Source organism: Protopterus annectens, chromosome 3.part0 (assembly GCF_019279795.1).
Source record: "Protopterus annectens isolate FY-2018-M chromosome 3.part0, PAN1.0, whole genome shotgun sequence".
Taxonomy (NCBI): domain Eukaryota; kingdom Metazoa; phylum Chordata; order Ceratodontiformes; family Protopteridae; genus Protopterus; species Protopterus annectens.
In genome coordinates this window covers 814454444-814479709 of record NC_056731.1, presented here as the reverse complement: position 1 = coordinate 814479709, position 25266 = coordinate 814454444, and the positions used below count along the sequence as shown (strand labels likewise).

The 25266-nt window shown below is 41.3% G+C and overlaps 1 protein-coding gene across 2 annotated transcripts in view; it reads left to right on the top strand.

Annotated features, from left to right (window-relative positions):
* EXOC2 (exocyst complex component 2) overlaps positions 1–25266 on the top strand; it is a 2261550-nt gene that overhangs the window by 694852 nt on the left and 1541432 nt on the right. For both annotated transcript variants that reach the window (XM_044065154.1, XM_044065156.1), the window contains exons 7-9: positions 11239–11319; positions 14013–14158; positions 14276–14357. In XM_044065154.1, the coding sequence (XP_043921089.1) occupies positions 11239–11319; positions 14013–14158; positions 14276–14357 (309 nt within the window). The remainder of the gene's footprint in view (positions 1–11238; positions 11320–14012; positions 14159–14275; positions 14358–25266) is intronic.

Genomic DNA, 25266 nt, shown 5'->3' with positions numbered 1-25266 from the left:
CGACTCACTCCCTCATCCCAGACCGCAGAGAGCAAGCTCCTCAAGAATCCCCTGTGGGGATCTCATCCTCTTCCGAGGCCTCTCCTGAATTGGCAGGGGAGCCCCCTAGGAAGAGAAAGTGTAAGAGGAAGCACTTAGACTCACCTGAGTCTGTCACCTCTGACACAGATTTAGAGGATTCCGAGGGTTCCCCACGTTCCCCTTCTGAAGATGTCTCTTTCGCAGACATTCTAGAGATCCTGAAACAGAGGGGAAATTGGCCAGCCCTTAACCCTTCGGAGGATGAATCTGTGTACCTTGAGGCGTTTGGCTCTCGTCCTTCCACCTCCTGGGTGTCCCCCCCCCTTTGATCCCCTCATGCAGGTGGTTGCAAGAAGGCCTGGACGGCTCCTGATTCAGTGGACCCTACCCCCAGGAGACCCTCCAAATTTATAACAGCACCAACTGACAAGCAATTCCTCACAAAAGGTGTTTCTGTGGATGCTATGGTGGTAGCTGCTGCCACCAAGAAGGAACTAGCTGATCCTTCGGTGCCTGTCCATCCACCTAACAAGGAATCCAGGTCTATGGACAGGTGGGGAAGCGGATGTTCTCGTCAGCGACCTTTGCAATGCGTTAAGCTGAACTACCTATGCCATTTTACTCGTCTTCAAAGGGACTTGATCAAGGAAGCGAGTGATATGTTGAAGGATCCTACAGCTGCGGGTTTTCAGGACAAGATGAACACTCAGCTGGCTACCCTGAACTCCATAGCTAACTCCTCCATGCCTCCTTTCTTATGCGGCTGATGGAGCGAGCAGGGCCGCAGGGACAGGTGTGGCCTTACGCAGGCACGCCTGGATGCGGTTATGCAACTTTGCGGACCCCTTTAAACCGTCTTTCACTAATTCCCGTTTGATGGATCATCTCTTTTTGGTCCTCAAGTGAAAGAAACCTTGACTAGGTGCGAGACAGATGGCAAGACTCTTTCTGCCGTCGAGTCCGTTTTCTACTCCTTCTAGGCCTTACCCCAAAGGCCAGAAAAGTGGGAAAATGTGGTTCCATAAACAATCTCAAGGGACTTCGCCTGGCACAAAGTCGGTTCCCGCCAGAGGCAGAGGGGAACAACAATGGTAGACGTCGCCCTAGAGGCAGGGGGGGGTCAGCAGAACCAGGGCAATCGTGAAGTCTTCTCTGATAAGCCCTTTCAGCATCCCTGAGGTATTGCCCGACTGCCTACCTTCGGAGGCAGACGGGAAGATTGTCACTGTACCCAAAAGCCTGGCTATCCCTGACTCAAGACAAATGGGTACAGTCCATCATTTCCGAGGGTTATTCCATTCCCTTCTTTCGCATTCCAAACCAATCAAAAATCCCTTTCAGATGTTCCACCGGCTCAAAGGGATCTTGCAGCTTTGGAAATTTCAAAGCTGCTTGCAAAAGAGCAATTCAGCCAGTTCCAGCAGACCAGCAAGGATCCGGAATCTACTCAAGGTTCTTTTTAGTTCCAAAGAAAACAGGGGACTGGAGACCAATTTTGGATCTCAGTATCTTGAACAAGTCAGTCAAGAAAACAAGATTTCGGATGGTCACGCTGCAGTCCATCCTTCCCCTTTTGGGAAAGGGAAGCTGGATGTGCTCTATAGATCTTCAGGATGCGTACTATCACATAAAAATGAAAAGACGCTCCAGAAGATTCCTCCGCTTCAGGCTGGGAACCAGTCATTTTCAATTCAGGGCCCTGCCCTTTGGTCTCACCACTGCCCCCCGGGTGTTTACCAAATGCATGGCAGTGGTAGCTTCTCACGAAACCTAGGTCAATAAAGAAGTGTTTGCTGCAGAGTTCGTGTGGCGGCTTTCGTTGTGTTGGTTGGACAGTACAAGTAAATATTTTCACAATTTTGCATCTGTTTTCATCTCCTCATTGGCATCGACTACACCTTGCTAATTTTCTCACCTGAGACGACAAGGATTCCAGGTGTTTCCATATTTGGACGACTGGCTCCTTACAGCTCCCACCAAGCATCTTCTTCTAATGGCCAGGGACTACACCTTCGCGACTTGTCTAAATTTAGGCATTTCAATAAATTTCGAAAAGTCTGTTTTGTCGCCTTGTCGTACTATTACCTTCATAGGCGCAAATCTAGACACAATCAACATGTCTGCGAGATTAACAGATCAGAGAATAACAGACATACACAAAATGGTCTCGCTCCTCTTCAGCAGCAACAGAATCAAAGCCAGATTAGTTCTGAAAGTGTTGGGGATTATGGCAGCTGCCATACCTCTGCTTCCATTAGCCAGGTTCCACATGAGAATCCTTCAATGGATGCTCTTCACGCAATGGTCGTACCAGCAACTTCCAATGTCTCACACCATTATAATCACACAAACATGCAGAAATCATCTTCTGTGGTGGATGTCTTCCCTCAGCTCTTATTGGGAAGACCCTTTGTTCCTTCCTCCGGTTGCTACTCTGACAACGGACGCCTCCCTGATCGGGTGGGGGGCATTATCAGGGCAGAACTGTCCAGGGCACATGGCAACCAGACGAATGCCACTTGCACATAAATGTTCTAGAGATGAGAGCAGTGCTTTTAGCGTTGCAAGCCCTTCAAGACTCTCTTCCCTTGGGAACGATAGCAATCCAGACGGACAATATGTCTGTAGTGTGGTATATCAACAAACAAGGCGGAACCAGGTCCTACCCCTGTGTCGAGAAGCACTCAGACTGTGGCAATGGGCGATTTCTTCTCAGCGGTTTCTGATAGCAACGCACATCCCGGAAGTCCAATCAAATTGCGGACAAGTTGAGCAGAGCTATCCTCATGCCTCACGAGTGGTCTCTGAAAGACTCTGTAGTGAGAGAAATTTTTCTCAAGTGGGGTCAGCCTTGCTGCGATCTTTTTGCTACTCCCCAAAACAGCAAGTGCAGAGATTATTTCACCCTATTCCGCTACCAGGCCAACCCAGCAGAGGCGCTCTAGTCCAAGTTTGGCCCGGGGACTTCTGTATGCATTTCCTCCCTTCCCACTAATCTCTCAAGTGATACAGAAAGCTATCGCTCAGAAGGCCTCCTTGATCCTCATTGCTCCTTACTGGCCTCGACAGGTTTGGTTTCCTTTTCTACATCAGTTTCTGTTGGAGCGACCTTGGCATCTGGACCTAGTTCCAGATCTTTTGATCCATCAGTCGGGTCAGTTTCATCGCTCCCTTCCCTCTCTGAACCTCACTGCTTGGTTCCTCCAATTCCAACTTTAGCCAGGCTTCCTCAAATATCTCACTCTGTTCGAGATATTTTGATTGCTTCCCATAAATCTTCCACTCGAAAGATTTATTTGAGTAAGTGGAAACGTTTCGCCTATTGGGCTCAAGGAAGGGAAATAGATCCTTTCACTGCTTCCATCCAAATGGTCCTTTATTTTCTAGCTGAACTCTTCCATGCAGGTTCATCTCCTTCTACTCTTAAAGTTCAATTGGCAGCTATTTCTAACTTTCATGTGGGCATTTCAGATTCTGCCATCATGTCCCACAAGCTTTGCAAAGCCTTTTTGAAGGGAGTTTTTCTACTCAGACCTCCGTAAGAAATCCTCCTCCTCCTTGGGACCTAAATTTAGTTCTCAGTTCTTTAATTCTCTCCCCTTTCGAACCTGCATCCTCCTGTTCCTTAAAATTACTATCATGGAAGACTCTCTTTCTAGTAGCTATTACTTCAGCTAGAAGAGTTTCAGAACTTCATGCACTCAGCTGTCGACCTCCTTATCTGTTGTTCCATAAGGACAGAGTATCCTTACGAACCAACCCGTCCTTTTTACCTAAAATAGCCTCCACGGCTAACCTAAATCAAAGCATTGACCTCCCGGTGTTTTTCCAGAATATTCTAACAGATCTGAACAAAGATTACATTGGCTAGATGTTCATCGTCAGTTAAGGTACTATTTGGATAGAACAAAACAATTCAGAAAATCTGACCAGCTGTTCGTCTCTTATGCAGAAGGCAGAAAGGGACTTTCAGTTTCAAAGGTATCATTATCCAGATGGCTAACATCCCTGATTTCCCTTGTGTATGAAATTAGACACCAAAAGCTGCCTAGCAAACCTAAAGCCCATTCTACCAGAGCCTTGGCTACTTCTATAGCCTTCCAAGATAGACTGCCTATTGACACCATTTGTGCAGCGGCTACTTGGGCTACTCCTCACACTTTCATTTCTCATTATAAGTTGGATTTAGCCTCTAGACATAGAGCTAACTTTGGTTCCACTGTTCTCAAGAGTCTGTTCCGTTAGGCCACCTGGGACAAGGTGCTAGGGACGCGGTCCCATCCAGCAAGAATGAAGGCGAGATAGACAACTTAACATATAGAAGTTATGTTCTTACCATAACGTTCCATGTTAGTTGTCTTCTTCTCGCCTTCTTCTTGCGTCCCACCCTCCTTCCCCTTGGCCTGGACAGACCTAGAGGAGTTTTGATTGTGACCTCTCTTTCTACCACCTCTTTACTTTAGGTATATGCTCTGATGTGCATATTTCCTGGTTCAGGATGTAGGTCACCCTTCTCCCTTGTTTATAGAGGTGGACTTTGTTCTAGTTATTTTACTACTATTATAGGCAGTGCCTAGCTTACAAACGAGATCTGAGGTAACTCACGCCTAGCATTGTGGGATATAGGGGAGCCTCGAGCTGGTGGAACCAACTCTCGAGCTTTTAGAGTGGCCGAGTCGGAGCCGAGGTCGGCTCCGAACCCATCCAGCAAGAAGAAGGCGAGAAGAAGACAACTAACATGGAACGTTATGGTAAGAACATAACTTCTATTTTTTTTCCCTCCAGCCATCTAAGATAAACTTCTCTTTCCATAGCAAAACTAGTACCCTCAAGAGACATTTCTCCTTTAACATAGCCAGCATCTTGATCGTGTCTGCTGTTATTTCATTTGAGCCTGTTGCTTTCCCTAACATAGTTTTCCTTATTGCCCTGTAGACCTCTAGGGTGGGTTTTCCTTCCCCTTTATTTTAGGCTTTGCAAGGGCAGTACAGATGTTCTTCATTCCACATTGCTGCAGTCCTAACCACAGGGTAGTCCGCTGTCCAGTCCAGTCCCCAATATACCAGTAGAGGGCTTGTCGCAAGGCGCATTAGACTGATGTCAGGCTGAGCATGTTAAGTGTTGGATGTCTTCTGTGGAGCCTGTGGAAGCAGTTTTAAAGAAAAAGGTGGAATCTATTAAATCAAAAACAAGACTTGCAGGTAAAGCCTCCACGTTTAGCAGAAATTGGCCTCCACAGTTTGATGACATATCCTGAAGATGATTCCCAGTCTAGGGGTCCTTCTAGTGATTCCCAGTCTAGGGGTAGGTCTAGACGGGTGAGGCAGAGGAGCTCTCCTGCTCAGACTTCCTGGGTGAGGGTAGGGGTCAGTCCTTTCGTGAGGTGTACCCAATGATCGCACACCCAATGACCTGCCTTTTTCTGCCTCAGCAGTCCTTTGGGAGGAAGACTGGCCTCTTTCAAAGAAAATTTCAAAGAAAAAAATTGATTTAATTACCAAGACAGATGGGTTTCACGTATCAGGTTTTTCATCACGGTTTTGGTTTTATTTCCATACCTCCCCTCGCCTTCCTCCACAAAGGTCTCCTTCTCACAGCTGGAAAGAAACTCACAACTCTGTTACTCATCTAGCCTCCATTCATACAGCAAAGGGGCCTAGGATGGGGGCCCTCATTTCGTTCCTAGTACCAAAGCATGGGGAACACGAAACAACCAATTTTGACCCAATTTTGGATTGATCTATCCTCAACACTTTCTCCTAGTCCCTAGTTCAAAAAAACGCTACAACAGCTTTCTTTTACCTCTGCTGGGCAAAAGATCACTGGATGGTAACTTAGATCTCAAGGAAAGCTGCCTTCATGTGCCTATAACACGCACAGATGCGCAGACAAATCATGGATCCCCAATGAGTGGAACTGACTCTTCATTCTGGTATTTCAAGTGTTGGTCATGGGATGAGGAAGACATAGATCTGTTCTCGGCTTCCACTCCACCAACCCACTGCCTTTTGCAGTTTTGGGTTTTTCCACACACAGCCTGTTTGGTGTGGATGTCTCAGTTCTGGAAGCCTTTGTGTATATGCCTTTCTTCCTCTGCCTCTTCTTTCACCTTTGCCTCTTGCTCTAAAAGGTCAGACAAGACAAGATGATTTTTTAAGGCTCCAGATTGGCCTCACACAACACTGGTACCCACTACGTCCTAGAGTGGTAAGTAAGGGAAGCCTCCATGGCCTTGCTGATATCTTTGATTCCACATCTGTTAGGAGGGAGGACGGTCACTGCTCAATGTTCAAGCTCACTCTCTTCATCTAACAGCATATTCTGTTCTGAAACACAACACAGAGTCTCAACTTCTCAACAAGTTTTAAATGTGATTTAGAAGCCAGAAGACCTAGTACAGGATAGGGTTACTTCCTTTATGCTTAAAGTGGTTTTTCTAGTGGCTTTAAACCAAACTAGCCCAATGCTTATTCATTTGCCTACTTTCTATGCAGATCCCAAAAAAAGAGGGGATTTAGATGTACATAGGCAGTATATACATAGGCAGTTTTATTATTTAAGCAGCGCAGGACTATTTGCAGTTGTTTCTTTCTTTTGTTCTTTGTTCTTTTGCTTTGAGTTCTCAAGTTCAGCTAAACTCTCTCTAAACTATTTCTTTGTGGATTCATTTTGCATTCCATTTCAAGGAGGAGATTCCAGCTGGGGGCTCGCCTCATGGGATTAGGCTACTACCCACTACAGCTACTCTATGGGGCGGCAATTTCTAAGGGGTGGCAACTAAGATACTTTACTTGGAGTTATGGAGTTCAGCATTCTTCATCTAATACCATCTTCCTCTTACCTCAAATCTAGGGGGGCTGGTTTTGCTGCAGCATTTTGAAGGCTCCTGCTTAGCCCCTGCTTGCAGCCCTTGCCAGCCTCCTTAACTCTTCTTTGGGATTCACCATTGAATAGGTTAGCGGGCAATGGAATGAAGATAGTACAGTTTTGTACCTAATCTACCTATAAATGATGATGTTCAGGATCCACATTGCTGCAGTCCAATTTTTCTGTGTGGTTTCCTTCATTTAAAAACTGTTGACTCCTTCTGCATTAGTGAGGAGATTGTAGATGGTGATTCTTTGTGAATGATGGCTACCAGTGACTTTCTTTGCCTTTCTTTTGGCTGTTTTGCAACTTGACAGAGCCCAATTGTCCTGTGTGCTGATTCACTTTGCATAAGCTGGTAGAGATTTTCTGATGCCTTGTTCTTTGACATTACATCTGCTCTCTTAGCCAGCTAATATTCATTCTTAACCAGGTCCATCTTTTCCATCTACCATTTCTTTTTGTACTCCTCTGCTGTTTTGATAATTTCCTAGACTTCTGCATTTCACCATAAGCTTTCCTTGTGTACATTACTTCTATATGTGGCTTGACAATAGATCTGTTCTATCATTTTCATACATGTTGTTTTGAGACACTATCGTTTGTTCTTCCTATTTCTTCCTGAACCATGAGTGTTTCCTTGATGCATTTGCTCAAGTTAGTATCTCGGTCTTCAGTCATCTCTGTTGCCATGAAAGCCTTCTCTGACCACTATTTGCAGCTGGTTGTGACCTCCAGTGGTTTATGCTGGGGGCCAACTGTTTCACTAAGATTAACTTTGCGGACTCTGATTCATCCACAGTGCATGCATTTTAAAATAAACTTGCAATAGGGTAGAAACTGTATTGTAAGTATATTTTAAAAGTTCTGCTTTATTTTTAATACCCTCAAATGCTGTTAGGCATGGACCTGCACTTTAAAGACGATTGCAACTATGAAGAAAGATATTGCAGTGTATGCTGTTCTAAGTACATGATTGCAGAGCTTTGGACATAGCAGAACAACACTCTGTGTGTGGTCCTAATAGTAACAGTCACTACCCTCTGCTGGCAGTAGATTGCAGCGCTTTTTCATAATTATGGAATTGTATTTCTTCTGTGTTTGCAAAATGTATAAACAATGACATCTGACTATAGAAACCATCAAGAGCAGCAGTGAAATGAATGTGCAGTTTTGGAATTTGGTTAAGAAGGCAGTAAGTACTGAATTTGTGAGAGAGAGAAAATTCATAGTAGACTGCATTATTTACCATGTATCTGTTGTGTGTCTTGATGCATATATGTACAGCTTTTTTTACTTTTAAAGTTCCAATTGTCATTAACTCCTAAGCAGGCAATACATATGAATAGCTGCAGGTTGTTCTTGTTTGGACTTTAAGATTATGTCTGAGCAGTTTCTTGGTTGCAGCTTGCTGTATGTATCCAACTGTGGTATATTTTTAAAAACTGCTGTAAGTGACTCATGAGTTTCAGAGATGGGGAATGTGAACTGAAGAGTAAAAAGTTAGGCAAACATCATCACAAAACCCAAACTGTCATCCTTTAAATCTTGTCTTAGCAGTTCTTTTCTCTGTCATTCATAAAGCTTTTAGAGTAGAAAAATTATCACTGTGTTATGCATAATTTTTTTCATTATTGCTTGTCTTTCTTCTCTCCTTTTATAGTTTCTTTCCAGTTATTAATAACCATCCTCTTCGTTGTCCCTTTATTACTCACCATTTCCATGCATGAGACATGTTTATCTAGTTTCTAATCATGTCCCTGAATGCAAAAGCCACTTCCGAAATCCATGTATATTTATCCTTTGTTGATTGAGTTAACCTCACTAGGCTAGTGCTGTTTATACTACTAGGGAAAATTTAACCAATGCAGTGGGGAGCTTCCCCAATGCTTTTTGAGAGATGCCATGGGATCTTTTACATCCACCTGAGCTACCACCAATTGAAGCAGATGAAACCTCTGAATAGAACACAACCTTCTGTAACAAAGTCAAGTTTGCTACCTATTATACCACTGACAGTGTTTAATATAATTTAATTAACAAAGTTTGTTTTCTGAAATTGTCTCATGCTTTGTTAAATCTGCTTAACAATGTTGCATTCTAGAATTTTGACATTTTTGTTTCCCCGGTTATTTTTTTTAGTATATTACTTGTTACAGAATATGCCTCATTTTTCAGTGTATGTTGTAAAGGTTCTAGACCACTAAGCTAAAATGAAACTAAAGTACATACATACCTAATTACTAACATCTTTCTGAATAATGTTGTTCATTAGGTTAACACAGCTATTGTAAAGTCATATATTTCTGTATGTTTGTAAACTGCACAGTTACACTTTCTTGGTTTTGTGTTTGCAGAAGCTTCATGTTGTAACAGATTTTACAGGCTTGCTACACATAAAAGAAAGGTTTATTTAATTACAAATGACAGCACTGAATTTTGCATGGTGTAAATATGTAAAAAAGGCTGTGAAAAATCTATATTCCTTTTTAAATGCATTGGATATTAAAATGCAGGAGTTGTCCCAGCAGCACAGACAGATCCAGAGTTAGAATTTTCCCAGTAGCAGAGGTGATTGAGACAGTACAGATATTGATACAGTTGCACCTAGTGCTCTTTTAGTTCCTTGGAGGTAACTACCTATTTAGAAGGTGAATGCATGAAGTAGAGTGCACTAATGCTTCTGTTCTGGAGTATGGTAGTCTGTAGTCTTGGCTGCTCCTAAGTGAACCTTATGGTCATTTACAGAAAGCATGAGTAATAGCCATAAGGGGAGTACTGGTGGCAGCACAGGGTTGCTGTCATGTGTGCGCAGGTGTTAGTATGCCACTGCTACGGAGGTAAAGAAACAGGTTGACATAAATCTGGCTTGGTTAGCATGAATGATCCTCATCACACTGTGCACCATCATAATCTTGAAACATGGAACAGTCTATATTATACCATGATCCCCCCAAAACGTGCACGCTGATTGGCCAGCGTGCCCGTTGTAAATCGAGTTATACTAATGGAAAAAGGTCCGGTCGCCCGGACTTTTTTCCATTAGTATAACTTCGTTAAACACTGTCTCGCTATGTTAAATGGGTTTAACATGGCGAGACAGCTTTAAAATAAGCAACGGAGATCTCGTTGCTTATTTTAAAGCTGTCTCATATGTTAAACCCATTTAACATAGCACAGTGTTAAAACAACGGAGAAAGCAAGATCTCCGTTGCTTTTTAGTGTCTCGCTATGTTAAATGAGTTTAACATAGCGAGACAGTTTAAAATAAGCAACGGAGATGTCCGTTGCTTATTTTAAACTGTCTCGCTATGTTAAACTCATTTAACATAGCGAGACATAAAAGCAACGGAGATCTTGCTTTCTCCGTTTTGCTCAACTCTGATGTACTGCGCGGCGCCGCAGTACATCAGAACTGCGGATGCCAAGACATCTGCGGAAGGGCAGTAAACAGGCATTATACTATGCCATTATTTAAGAAAAGTAACAGTTTCTTTTCTTAAATAATGTCATGGTATAATAGCAATAACCCACTTCTGGGTGTGGGTAATGGTAAATTTACCCACGGTTGGCTGTTTGGTCCCTGGGCTCGCCCTCGGGACCAAACCACGCCAACCGTGGGTAAATTTAGCATTACCCACACCCAGGCGTGGGTTATTGCTATATTGGCTACTGACTGGTAGGTTAATTTGGAATAATAGTGGATGGTAGTGAAAAAGTCATAGGGAGCAGGTATGAAAACACATAGTGAATCAGTCAGGAAGTATAAAAAAGTTATAAAAACATTAAAATGGACATTTTGTGCTTGAATTATTGACATTTTTAATAAGACATTAGAGAAATATATATTATTCAACCTTTTTTTATTTCTGTTTATCATATGAAATTTTAGAGAGTGTAGTCTAGTATAATTTATGCAAACTAATAGTTATAGAGGGTACAGCATAGCTTAAGAACTTGACCACATTTTAGTCAGAATTTTTACCGTGCATCAGTTATTGGTTATGAAAAGTTGTCAAAAGTCTGTATTTGATATATTTAAAATGTGAACCAAGAAGCCTTGGTCATTTGCTAATGTGAGTGCTTATTCTTAATAAATGGTTGCATATTATTTAGCCCTACTTTTGCAGCTGAGAATCACGAATATGGCTTCTACATCAGGAATTTTATATTCTTTTACTTCTTTGTGAGACTGTATCTGTTTTTATTATACATTTAAATATGTGAGATATGTGTGAGTATCTTACTAGAATTATCTAAAATGTGCATAGGTATTGCACTGTAAAACAGTTCATGCTTTCTGACCTGCCAAAATGGGGTTGATTTTTTTTAAATATCCATTTATTCCAGCTATACACCAGAAACTGGAAGTGGATGGAACAGAAAAAGTGGAAGGGTCCATGACGCAGAGACTGGAGAATGTACTGAACCGTAAGTTTTGTTTTCTTAAAAGCTATTTGTAGATCTTAATTGTTCAGATTTTTACTTGGAATCTCTTGCATGGCTAAGAGCAATAAATTATGTCTTAGAATTGTTATGTAATCAGGTGTCAGAGAAGCATGTTTGTTTATCAAAATCAATTGGATAGTGGAGTAAATCTCTTTAGTAACTGGTACATGAGGCTTTTCAAAGGCACACCCCCCAAAAAAAAGGAATAGTAAATTTATTGTAAAACAAAGTATGTATTAAAGTGACCATATCAGGATTCCAGCAGTAGTGCTGTTGCTTTTAGAATGACCAGTGTAACCAGTTTCATTTTTGTGCTCATTCTTTCCTCAAGTAGCACGTAGAATTGTGAAAGCACAGACTTCCCAACACCTGCTTGTTAATGACATCAATTAAGCATTTGGTTTGTTGTTCTGCAGTTTAATTTCTGAAACCTTTTAGGTTTTATGCAGCAGTAGTATCATTCTAGTGTTTTCTTCTAAGGACTTTAGTCAGTTCCTGATCACTTAATTATTAAATAAGGATGCATACATTTTAAAATATTTATTTTATATATCAGTTAAAATTGCAAAAAAAAAAAAAAATCTAACAAATATGCATGTGTGACTGTGTATATGCATGTATTAATATTTTATATAGTACAAGTTTATTACCTAGTATATCTGGAAAGAGAAATGATTGCTATACTTTTATATTCCATACTGTTACTATTTGTTCATACCTGTGTATTGAGCTGACCTAGTCCTTCTGTATGTTTTCTTTTTTGTTTGCTATGTGGGAAGACTAACAGCTGAGATACAGACATGGAATTTATATTTATGTACAGAAGACTCTGTTTTTAATTAGTAGTAAGATATATTATGATTTTATTAACATTCATAAAGTGAAACAGGTTTATAAACTGGTCAGTAGTTTACTGTCCAGTCTGAAGATTTAATGTGTTAACACTCTTTTAACCTCCTAAAACTGTAATTTTGACTTGTAAATAGTTATATTTAATAACACGCTTTTCCATCTGCTTTTCTTTTCTTTCTACCCTGAAGAGTAAAAAATGCAGGATTGTGGTCTTAAGTTAAATGTTTTGAATGTATGAGGCAAAAATAAAGAAATAAGCAGTGACCACTCTTCTGTTAAGAAATTTAAAATGTTGTTTGGACCTTTGGAAAACAGTGAAAAACTTTCAAACAAGGACAGTGCTGGTTATTTATTTTAACATTTTTGTATGTTAAAATATAAGTTAGACATTGCTACTTATAGAACTGAAATGCATGCTAAACGTGTAGCTTGAATAAAAATGGGATATTGCTTGCAGCTTCTTAAGGCATTTCTGTTGTTGCAGTGCAGTAAAGTGGATAGTCACTTTTGCAAAACAGTACAAATCATATTTTATATACCAAGTAGATAAGTGTCATTTCATTTGCCAAATGTTACTAGGGTGTATATTCTGTATATCCTCTGTCTGATATGTCCTTCTGGTAACTCCAGTTAAAAATAGGTTGAGTTATTTTTTGAATCCGTAAACAGATTTTTTTAATTGGGACATCATTCATCAGAAGTATTCAAAGGGATGCTTTAAGATTTCATACTAATGTACTGTTTGGATTAAATAATTGTTTTACAAAGATGACTTTCACTCACTTTGGGCCACCCACAGTGCTGGCTGCAGTAAAGGATACACAAACCACCCATAGCGACTGATGTAATTTTTTTCATCTTTGCTTAAACTATGGTCACTAGACCAGATAATGGTGAGATTTTTGTAGCCTTGGTACAAAAAAGAGAGTATACCTAAAAGTGTTGAATTTGTTTTTGTATTAAAAGTTTTTATTGAGTTCTGAAATATTTGTAAGCCTAGTGCGTTATGCTTAGTGCGTTATCTGTTGCACTTACTAAACTTATATGCATGTTTTCACTTCTTCTGTGGAGATTTTAAGTAATTAATTGTATTCTTCACTATAAGAAACAGTTAAACTATATTGCCTTGTTGAATAGTAAGATAACATTGTTACTAAAATCAAACTTCTGATCTGTTCCTGAATCTTTTCAAAGCCACACATTTTATTTTCAGCTACATTAAATTTAAACTGACATTTTTTTAATTAAGTTATTTCAGTTTCTGTATTTCAGAAACCAAACTCTACATGAAATCTATAAAATATGCCCCAGAGACTTGTTTAAGTTTGCTATATGGAGCAGTAGCCAACACAAATGTGTAATTCTGCACCATAGTAATGAAACAGTGTGCATTCAAGCACTGTTATATTGAGGTTGATTCCATTTTAAGATGTGAAAGGAATGTCAGCGACTACTGAATAAGTATTTTAGTAAGCTTAATTCCTCTACCATGAAGAACCCAGGATTTTAACATGGGCATTATTATTGTAAATAGGTTAATTGTAGTTCTCTGTCAGGTGTAAACAAAATAGGTCTTTCTCTTGGGAGCACTGGTGGTGATTATAATGAAAGGAACTGCTTTTTTTATTTTTAGTCAGAAGCTAAGCCCTGTTGTCACAGTTGAAAATGGCACTAGTGTGTAGCCATAAAATTAACTTTTTTCTGTACTGTAGCTTCTCAAAGTGTTTTGACTGAGCCATGACATTTCATAGAAACTCAGTTGCCATTTTTTGGATAATCTGTTTAATTTTTTGTATTTGTACATTTATCTCCTATGTAACTAGGTGCTAGCAATACTGCAGATACTTTGTTTCAGGAGGTTCTGGGGAGGAAGGATAAAGCAGATTCTACTAGAAATGCACTCAATGTCCTTCAGCGTTTCAAATTTCTTTTTAATCTTCCATTGAACATTGAGAGGAATATTCAGAAGGTAGGAACCTTTCTCTTATAGCACTGTTACAAAAGGTTATTGCCTGCATGTTGGTAGGCTAGCAGGCCGCTTGTATCACAACATTTTAAAACATTCTGTTATTCTTTTCTTAATCAGGGTGACTATGATGTTGTAATAAATGACTACGAAAAAGCAAAATCACTATTTGGGAACACAGAAGTGCAAGTGTTCAAAAAAGGTGGGTACCATTGTTATGTATTATGACCAAGCAGCATTAGCATTCACTAAGTGATGTTGCAATATGCAGTTGAGTGTGTTCTATAGTTTACTTTTGCAAAATTTGTTCACAATTTGAAATATTTGAACCAACCATTGTTACCACTGTCTCTGTTCAGAAAGACACATTTTTTATAGTTAAACCTTTAACAGTTCGGGCAGATTTCATAGAAATCTGTGTGGCACAGTTTATTTTGATAATGTCTGCTGCTTGAAGATTATTAAAATTGAACTTCTGCTTTTAGTTAACATATGAACCATAATCACCAGATGTGTTGGATATTTTAAAATATGCTTGCAGTCTAAGAAATTTAAACCATATGTATATAGTAGACCTGAATATTATGACACTTAATTTTGTCAGACTATTACGATTGTAAAGGCTCTTGTTTCAGTGCTGTGCTTTTATAGATTTTTGTTAAATTATTTTGTGTTTTTAAATATATAGTACTGACTGTAGTGATAGTAACTTATGCACACATGTATGTATACATATACGTATGTGTGTATATGTGTGTGTGTGTGTGTGTATATATATATATATATATATATATATATATATATATATATATATACACACACACACACACACACACACACACACACACACACACTGGGAACTGGATGTGTTGTTTCATTTTCTCCTATTTAAATATAGTGCAGATTATTATTGTTACCTAGATGATCTATTGCTTCTTTGGAATGGCAGTCAGGATGATTTTATTGAGCTGGTAGGTCAGATAGAGAGTAGTACCAGCTTTCTAAAGTTTACCTACCAGATAGGCTCTACTGAGATTAATTATTTAGATGTTAAGATTCAACGGCTACCTGAGGGTAGACTGGAAACAGGGATTTATAGAAAACCTACTTTTTTGCAACAGTTTTCTGTTTTTTTTTTTCAAGTTGCCACCCCTATCATCAAAAGAGGGGGGGTGAGGAGCCAGTTGATAAGGGTATCTAGGCCTACCTCTAATGATACAATGTGCAAAAAGGAATTTTTGACTTTAAGAACATGTTATTTGACCGTGGGTACCCAGAGTCTTTGGTTAACTCCATTAAATCCGAAATATGGGGGGGAAACGGGGGAAATACTGACCCATTATGAAATTTGGTTTGACTAGGAGTAGTAGCATTGAAGTAATCGATACTGTATTTAGCAGAAATATGATCATCCAATTTTCCTTGGATGTGAAAGTTATTGAAAATATTGTATGTAAGAACTGGGTAGTTTTCCAGTGTGATGACAACACTAAAAAGTTAGGTTCACATAAGCCGTCTTTTACATATAAAAGAAGAAATAATATCAAGAACATGTTGGAAAGACTCCCAGTGAATGCTACACATTCATTCCCATTAACTCTGAGATGTGGTAGGTGTCATCCGTGTAGTTTTAGTGAAGCCAACTACACTGGGAATTTAATGACAAGATTATCAGATATGGGAAGAGAGGTAGATTCATTTGCTGGTCAGAGCGAGTGATATATCTTGCCTCTTGTGGTCATTATGAAGCATTCTACATAGGCAAGATGAATAATGCTTTAAATAGGAGAATATATCAATATTTATACAGTGTACAGAAAGTGGACAGTAGAAGTGTCCTCGCTAAACACTCTTTGACCTGTGTTGGTCCTGGAAATTACAAGTTTTTGGTCCTTGAACAAATTAGAGCTGAGGTTTACTCTGGGGACTGGAAAATTGAGGCTTTTGCATAAAGAGATGCTTTGACAGTTAAGATTATATGCCACCAGTCCTCCAGGGATTAATAAAAATATTTTGATACGCAGTGAACTTAGAAGATGGGCTAATACTATATTATTGTTGTTTTTTTAAGCATCTTGACAGTTTTTATAATTTTTTATTTCAATACGGAATCGATTTTTGGTAACAGTGGTGCTGTAAGGAAGTAGTAGTGTTTCAGATTATATGGCACTCGTGATTGGTTGTTTTCTGGAGGTGTGTGCCTTTTTAAAGTTATTTAACTGGTTATATTTTAAGTATGGAATGGTTCTGATGATGTGTTTATTTTAATAAAGATGAAAGCGCTAAACCATTCAATCAACTATTTTCCTGAGTTTACTGTTCCGCATTGCTGGTTCTTTTTGTTTCTTTTTTTAAGTAATATAGTACCAGTTTTCGGGTGTTACCATTTTAGTAAATACACATACACACACACACACACACACACACACACACACACACACACACACACACATATATATTTAATTTATCAAAATGCACAAGCATTGACACTTAGGTGATTGATGCTGGAATTCTGACCATGACCATTTTAAAAACTTAAAAAAAAAAAAAAAAGAAGTTCGCAAAAGGAAGCAAATGGTGGTCATCAAAACACTACCATACATTTAGTTTGTGTAAATTGTGGTTGTATTACAAAAAAGTTTGTATTTCTAAGGTAAGTGCAGGATTAGTGTTAGGGTTAGGCTAAGTACACATTGGTAAGATTGAGCAGGGGAGTCCAATCTCATGCATGCTGGATGAAGCTTTTTTAGCCTTAACCCTCTTAAACTACCATGGTTATGATGAATGTCAGCAGCATTTTTTTCGATTATTTGTGGAGCATGAAATGGTAATTACATAAGGGGATCCTTTTTTCAAGGGTTACGATTGAAGTTTTGGAGGTCAGAGATTTTTGTAGGTTTGACAAAAAACGTAATTATGTTTGTTTTATTTGATATGGATAAATATGTTAGCAGAAGTAAAAAGTGGTTCATGTTTACATGTTCATTGCTTATATTACCTCTTCTGCTACAGCTTCAACTATCTATCAGTGGAAGTAAAATAACTGTGTGTAAAACACACACACACACACACACACACACACACACACACACACACACACACACACACAACATGCCCCAAAGCAATTAAATTATAATTAAATATATCTCAGTAATACCTAAAAGATATTTAAAAATAAGTTTAATAAAAGTAGTGCAGTTATAATTAGTAATAAATTAATTTATAATTACATTCCATGTTGCTTTTTGATTAAAACCTAGTGGTGACAGTGTATTATGTTGTAAAATATAACATTTCCTTATATTTTAAAATGTGTTTGATATTGTTGTCTGTTCTCTTCTAAACTACTGCTGCTTTTAACCTTTTATATTCTATATTGTGTTGTAGGATGGATAAATATGTTGTTGATGTCAAAGATTCAGTGATCAGTGTTAGGGCCACCCTTGTGGACTGGTATCACAACAGCTGTGCACCACACCTGAGAGACCAAGCCTATTGCTAGTTTTGTTTTAGAGACTGAAGATTAGATCCACCAGTGCTTGTTTACTGCTATTTATTAATTCATTAAAGCTGATTGACAACTCATGTGCTTCTGCAGTTACATCCTACTGACACCTCTGGGCATCAATTATTGCTTGTTCATATTTGAATTAATAATTACAAAACAATGCAAAATTTTCATCTTAAAGCCTACAAAATGGCAAACAACTGCATTGATATTTGACCTCTGTGTAGTGCAGGTAAAGAGACACTAATTGCTGTTTATATAATATTTTTATATTGTCATAGCTGTCATGTGTTTCTAAATATCTCAGCACCTAGGTTGCACAAACAGAGCTTCTTAGCCTCATATGAAAGCTCTCAACTGGATGTACACAATGCTGATGTCTTAATGTGTGTAACTTGAGTGGTTGCTGAGAAATTGTAAGCTGCTTACAAAATATTGCAAACTTAATAGCTACTGTGTTTACGGTTTATAAAATCCCATTTAAGACCAAGAACCCAAAGAAATACCTACCACTAAAAAATAATTTGTGCTGAAGAGTTTGAAATTTACACCGTTTTAATAGCCTCTATGGTTCCAAAAATGAACATGTGTCTGAAATGTGAGGACATACTTTTATTCTATTAAAAAGCTTCGACTCAGCCCACTGATACAAGGATCCAGATCTCCATTGGAGAAAATTAGTTACACTACCGGATATGTTGCCTTGTCCTGTGAATAAGATGTTCTTCATTTTGGAGTGTATATTCAGTACGTATTCCTTTGTGATGTTTGGTGGTTTGATTCCATTTGGGACAAGTAGGCTTGGAATAGATGTCTCTGGGGTGAAGCTGGTATTAAATGTATTTGCCAGTATGTTGGCAATGTCTACTGGATTGGTGTATGTAGGTCCATTATGAATAACCTCTGATCAGTTTTGAGCATTTATTTTCCTGACTTAACTAATGAAGGCTCTGTAGTTGTCTTTGGCTTCTCTAGCTAGTCTGATTTCATGGGATGCCTGTGTTTTTTCTGATGAACTTCTTTAGTTTCTTAACTAGCTGTTTGATCTTCTTAATTTGGGGGTCTTTTGTTCTGCTATATGGTTTAACGAGAGTTTTCCTTTTGTTATATAGTTTATTAATGCTCATGGGCCACTATACTGATTTGCTTTTAAACTTCCCCATTTGTTTGTATTTAGATGGGACTACCAAGTTAATACATTTGTCTAGGTGGGAGTAGAGTTTGTCTACTTAATTATTTAGAATATCAACATTTTGGGAGATACCATTATACTGTTATACTTGCATTTGGAGACTTCATCATGGGATTGTAGGAGATATGTATGTTTGAAATCTTTGAATGTTGTGATATTTGCTTGTGATGGTTTGGAGAGTTTGATGCAGGTTACTTGTTTATTATCTTACTTGACCAATGAAGGGGATACCTTGGGGGATGGTACATATAGATACAGATACTGTGTTTGTTAGGATCAAGTCAAGTATATTTTTCCTCTTGTTGGTGTCTTAACAATCTGGTCCAGATAGTTCTTGTTTGTATATTCAGATTTTTTTTCTGCATATCCTGCATTGGTCATATAGGTCCCCCAGTTTTACATTGGGTAGTTAGTGGATAGTAGCTCTCAGACTTGTAGCAAATTCATAAAGAATATTTAGGAATGTTATATGATTTTCTGGTGACATAGAGGTGATCCTGTAGTGTGCTGTGATCTGATAGATGGTCCCTTTCAGTGTGATTTCACTCTCTACAAGTTCCACTTGTGGGCCTGTAGGTAGCTGTCTCGAGGTACTGTGGTCTCTAACAAACATGGATATGCTGGCTAGTGACATACACTAAACACAGGTACTGAGGGGGAGCTCTCTGGGCTCTTAAACCAGTTTTTTTGTAGTAACACACACATACAAGTGTACTCCAAATGCAGGAGAGCCTCAAGGCCTAGCAGTTTGTTATTTTGCTCTACTGCATTTTTGGAGTATCACTGTTGTAGTGGGTCTTGATGAATCCTTAAAACATGTGCTGCACCCCTTATTTTTCAGAAATAAGATGATGTCCTTCCATTTTACTGATGCAGTGTTCATTACAGAAATAAGATGATGTCCTTCCATTTAACTGGTGCAGTGTTCATTACAATATATTATATTATACCAAAGCCTTTAGGTTGCTTTAAGGTATGCCATATGTCACATGTATGCTCCTCGCATAGCTTAGGGCATAAAGGTAATGTCTGGGCATGCCATCCTCAGAATTCCTTTACTGCCATTCCAAACGCCATCTTTTGATTGTCGGTCTGAACACCCACTCCATTTGCTGGTTCACCAAGCCATTTCAAATAAGTGCCTCATTGGGATTTTTTTGTATTATCTTTTTCTTTTTGCATTGTTGCTTGTGGAGTTTCATGTCATGCAGGAAGGGTGAATGCCTGTGTGGGAGACCGATTCCCCTTAAAGATCGTCATGAGCGGTGCTTATTTTGTCTCTGTGCTTCCTACGACCTTGCATCCTGTTCCATTTGTCAGGCCTTTGTTCTTAAGACTGTCCCTAGACTGTTTTCCTCTTTCGACTTGTATTAGGAGAACCAGCATCTTAAGCTTTTAGAGAAAGACACAATGGAAGGAACTTCTAGCTCCGAAGGTCAGCCGTCTGTCAAGAAGAAGGCCAAGAAATCTAGATCCATTTCTTCTGCTGTACCACCTCCGCTGGATATCTCTCTCAAGGCAAGTGAACGTCAAGAGGATCACCAGGCTACACCATTGGATTCTTCCACTGCGACCATTTTCTAGGCTGGCATGGATCCAACCCCATGCATGTCCCTGGAGGCCTTGCAGATGTCTGCTATGGACATTCAGGGGAACCGCAGCTGATTATGTCCAAGTGTCCTAGGGGTGTTCTTCAGATTTTGGTTAGAGAGGAAGTCCCAACTACAATTATTGAATGCCATATGGGGTCTGAGACTTCTAAATTTTATAAGGTGGGGATCTCTTTGAAGAAAAAGCAAAATACTAAGCATGTTTCTCCAGCTGCTAAGGACCCACAGAGTGAATGACAGAATTTCACACAGGGGTTGTTTAATGCCCTGATGGCTTTGAAACCTCCTCATGGAGTTTCTGTTCCAGCTCCCCCTTGGTCCTCTACTCCCCTCAAAGGACCCAGGGAACAGGATTCCTCTGAGAGGATGTGGATTCAGATGAGGAAGCCCTTGCTTATTCATCTCAGATTCCCTCTCCTTTAGACTATGCATCTGAGGAAGAGAAGTCTGCAAGTCCTGACACTCCTTTCAAGCGAATTTCTTGTGGGGACACCATCTCCAGAATGATGGAGTTCTTTAAATAGGATTGTGCCCAGGTTTTTGAGGTACAGAAGAGGTAGTATGAGCTCCTGCATATGGACTCTCCTAGACCTTCTGCTGTTCCTTCTGTTTTAGCTGCATTGTTGGATGCCTTTTCTACTGCATCCTAAGGCTCCCGATTCCAAGCCTCCTGTCCCCAAGAAACCTGATATGTTTTATAGGGTGCTTGAGGACTGTATGTTTCAGTATAGGTGTCCTTCTGATGACTCATCTGTGCTATCTGACAAGCCATCTCAGTTACTGCCTTCTACTAAATTGCTTCCTTCTGGTAAAGACCACAGAACTATGGAAAGGCTAGGTAAGAGGGTTTATACCTTTGCTACCTTAGTTTTTAGGGCTGTCAGTTATCAGACCCATCTGTCCAGATACAGTTTGGCTCTTCTTTCCCCTGCCTGTCAGGTAATTTCTGATCTCCCAGACTCTGAAGGGAAGACTTCTGCTATTTCCCTGTTAGGGACTTCTTCCCAGGTGGCTCACCATTCCATTAAGTATAGTTATGATGCAGCAGATGCTTCTTCTAGGGCTGCTGCCTTTGGTTCTGTGATAAGGAAATATTCCTGGAGCTAAAGTAGTTAACTTCATATCTGGAGTAGTTAACTTCATTTATCTGCAACCTGTGGGTATTCGGATCCATATCAGATCCGAGCTGGCAACATTTTATCAAGCATCTGCTCCAAGCTCCTCCCCTTACCCATAATCCCTCACCTCTCCTAACTTCCCTCAGATCTTGTTTGCCGACTCATTTGCACGCATCGTGGTCTCTGTAGCTCCAAGTTGGGTAGTGTAAGTGGAACTTTTGATTCTTTAGTTAGTGTGTGAGAGTAGTTGTTTGTCATATCCCTTCCTCCCCTTCGTCTTGTTCTCGGTTTGTTAAAAAAAAAAAAAAAAAAAATAGTAAGAAAGTTTGTGTTTTTTTCTTGATTAGAGTAGGCCTAGCCAACTCCTGAGTGTGCGTGTGTCTAGTTAGCATTTTGGCTCAGTGGAGTGTATAATGGCGGACCAGCCTAAACCAGTGTTCAAGAAATGCACAGAGTGTGGCCACAAGCTTTCACCGGCTGATAGCCGTACTCTGTGTATTATTTGCCTTGGCGTTCCCCATCTTAGTTTGCCATGTTCTGTGTGTGCAGGGTTCAATCCCAGAGTCCTTAGAAAAAGGAAGGGGAAACTGGTAGCCAAGGGCCTGCTACCAGTTTCTGCCTTAGAGATGATGGCCTCGACGTCGGCTCCTGTAGCCGACTAAGCCCCCCCTCAGGCCGGGACTCAACCTCCCTCTAAGCCTGCTGAGGCAGGGACAAAAGCTGCAGATAAGGACAAAAAAGAGAGAGAGAAAAGGGTAGAGAGGCACAGCAAGCCATCTCCTGAGTGGGAGCCTTTTCCCAGTACACCTGTGAAAGTTGTTATGACCACTTCTCCTCAGCTCCATTCCGCGAGGTTCTCCCCGGAGCCGACGGAGCCCCTGGATCGGAGGTCTTCTTCAAGGTCGTCTCATAGGGCCAGATCCGAGTCAATCACCTCCTCGCGGTCGACTCGGAGTCTATCAGAGCTTGACGTGGACAGGATGGTGCGTAGATTCATTCGGACCCAAATCCAAATGGGAGTCTTGCCAGGCCCCTCTCCGGCCGGAGAGGGGACCTCTATGCTCTTCTTCCATCCTTTCTCTTCTTCCCCAATCCGACCATCAGTCTCGGGGTTTATGGATCCGAGGATCCTCAGAGCTGGAGGTTCGGCGCCGACGGTTCCTCCAATTTCGATGCCGGCCATTACCTTGAGTTCCATGGATCAGACTTGTTCAGATCCGTGCAACTCTCGCGACCAAGAACAGGGAGCCGGATCCGAAGGAACAGAGATGTCTTTGGCTCAGACTTTGTCGGATCCGAGCCATTCCTTCGAAACCCTGGCTATCTTGGCCTTGACCCCTATCCTCACGATGGAGCCGGGGAGAGCTTCTCCCTTGTTGGTTGCCAAGGAGGTGCGCTCTCCTTTGACCTTTGACATGGTGGAGAGGGTTCTCTTCCAGGGATTGAGACCCCAGCCCATTGCCTTAGACTCCGCCCAGACTGCCTTGGATTTGGTCATGACTCCCATCAGCCTGTTCCAGGGACAGCCCGTGCCAGAGGACCCCCAGGTGAATCCCATTGTGGAACCCCCATGACTTATGAGCCCTCTTCAGAGAGTCCCACTGAGGAGGCCCCATGTAAGCATTCATGTAAGAGGAGGCACATGGACTCCCCTGAGTTCCTCACAGAAGATACTGACTTGGATGAAGGTAAGGGTTCCCCAAGGTCCACTCCCGAGGAAGTCTCCTTTGGAGACAACATGGAAATCCTCTGCCAGAGGGGAGGTTGGACAGCCCCAAAACCCTCAGAGGACAAATCAGTATACTTGGAGGCTTTTGGCACGGGCCCATCTACATCCTGGGTGTCCCCTCCTGCAGATCCATTAGTGGATCTTATCACCATGCAGGCATGGAAGGAGCCTGACACCATAGAGCCAATACCCAAATGCCCAGACAGGATCTTTTCTCCTCCCACAGACAGACAGGCTTGGTACAAGGGATCCCCTGTGGACGCTATGGTGGTGGTGGCTGCCACCAAGAGAGAACTGGCTCAGGAAAGTTCTTCAGTCCACCCTCCGGACAAAGAGTCTAAGGTGGTGGACCGCTTTGGGAAGTGAGTTTTTTCTTCAGCGACGTTTTCCATACAAGCACTGAATTATTTGGCACACGTCATTTGACTCCAGTGAGACCTGGTCACGGAATTTGCTGTGTCACCCCCAGAGTCCTTGTCGCCAGAGGATAAGCGGCTGTTCTCTGCGAAAATGTCGACTCTGAAATCCATTTCTAACATGTCCATGCATCTTCTTTCTCATGCCACGGAAGGAGCGGCTAGGGCGGCTGGGACTGGCATAGCTATGAGGTGGCACGCCTGGCTCAGACTCTGTCAATTCACTGATCCCTTCAAGGCGTCTTTTACGAATGCTCCCTTTGACGGTTCCTCCCTTTTTGAGTAGACAGTTCGTGACACCTTAGTCCAGAGCGAGAAGGACGGGAAGACACGGTCTGCCGTCGGAGTCCACTTCTCTAGCCTTCAAAGATCCTTTTCTAGGAATCGGAGATGTTAGAAGAAGATGTGGTTCATAAAATCTCAGTTTTCCCGCAACAGTCAGGATAAATCATCTCCTAGAGGCAGAGGGGAACAAGACAGATGCTGCCCCAGAGGCAGAGGGGGTCCGCAGAACTTTGGGTCGAGGGAGACCTTCTCGGACCGACCCGTGCAGCAACCCTAAGGGGTTGCCCGACTGTCCTACTCTGGAGACAGTTGGAGGAAGATTGTCATTGCACCTAACTGCTTGGGAGTCCATCATGACGGACCATTGGGTGCTCCAAATAATATCCAGAGGATACTCCATCCCATTCATCACCCCACCTATACAATCAAAGCGCCTCTCGGATGTCCCACCCACCCACTCAAAGGTAGGCCGCAGTACACGAGACTTCAAAGCTGCTTTACAATCAGGCCATCAAATCGGTCCCCCCGATCTGTCCGGATTAGGCGTTTAATCCAGGTTCTTTTTAGTGCCAAAAAAGACAGGGGACCTTAGACCCATGTTGGACCTGTCTACCCTGAATCTGTCGGTAGCCAAGCAGAAATTTCGGGTGGTCACCTGACAGTTCATCCTACCTTATCTCCGAGGATGCGACTGGATGTGCTCAATAGACATCCAGGAAGCTTACTACCATATCAAGATTTGCAGAAGCTCCTGGAGATTTCTTCGCTTCTGGCTGGGAGCCATTCATTTCCAGTTCAGAGCCCCACTCTTTGGTCTCACCACAGCCCCCAGGGTGTTTACCAAGGTTATGGCAGTAGCAGTGGCTCACCTGCGGCTTCAGGGAATTCAGGTGTTTCCTTACCTAGACCATTGGCTCCTCGCTGCTACCACCAAGCGTCTACTTTGCATGGCCAGAGACTCCTTCATGCATCTTGCAGTCAATCTAGGGATCACCATCAACATCTCCAAGTCCCGCCTAAATTCGACACAGACCTTGGAATTCATAGGGGCACGGTTGGACACCCTACTATTACAAGTTTTTCTCACTCAGGACAGGATCCAGAACCTACGGGCCCATGCGTCAGTGATCCTTGGCCCCAGGACACCGATGGCGAGCGACATTCTCCGCGCCCTAGGCTCCATGGCAGCAGCAATTTCAATTCTACCATGTGCGTGCCTTCACATGAGGATGCTTCAGTGGACCTTGGCAGTT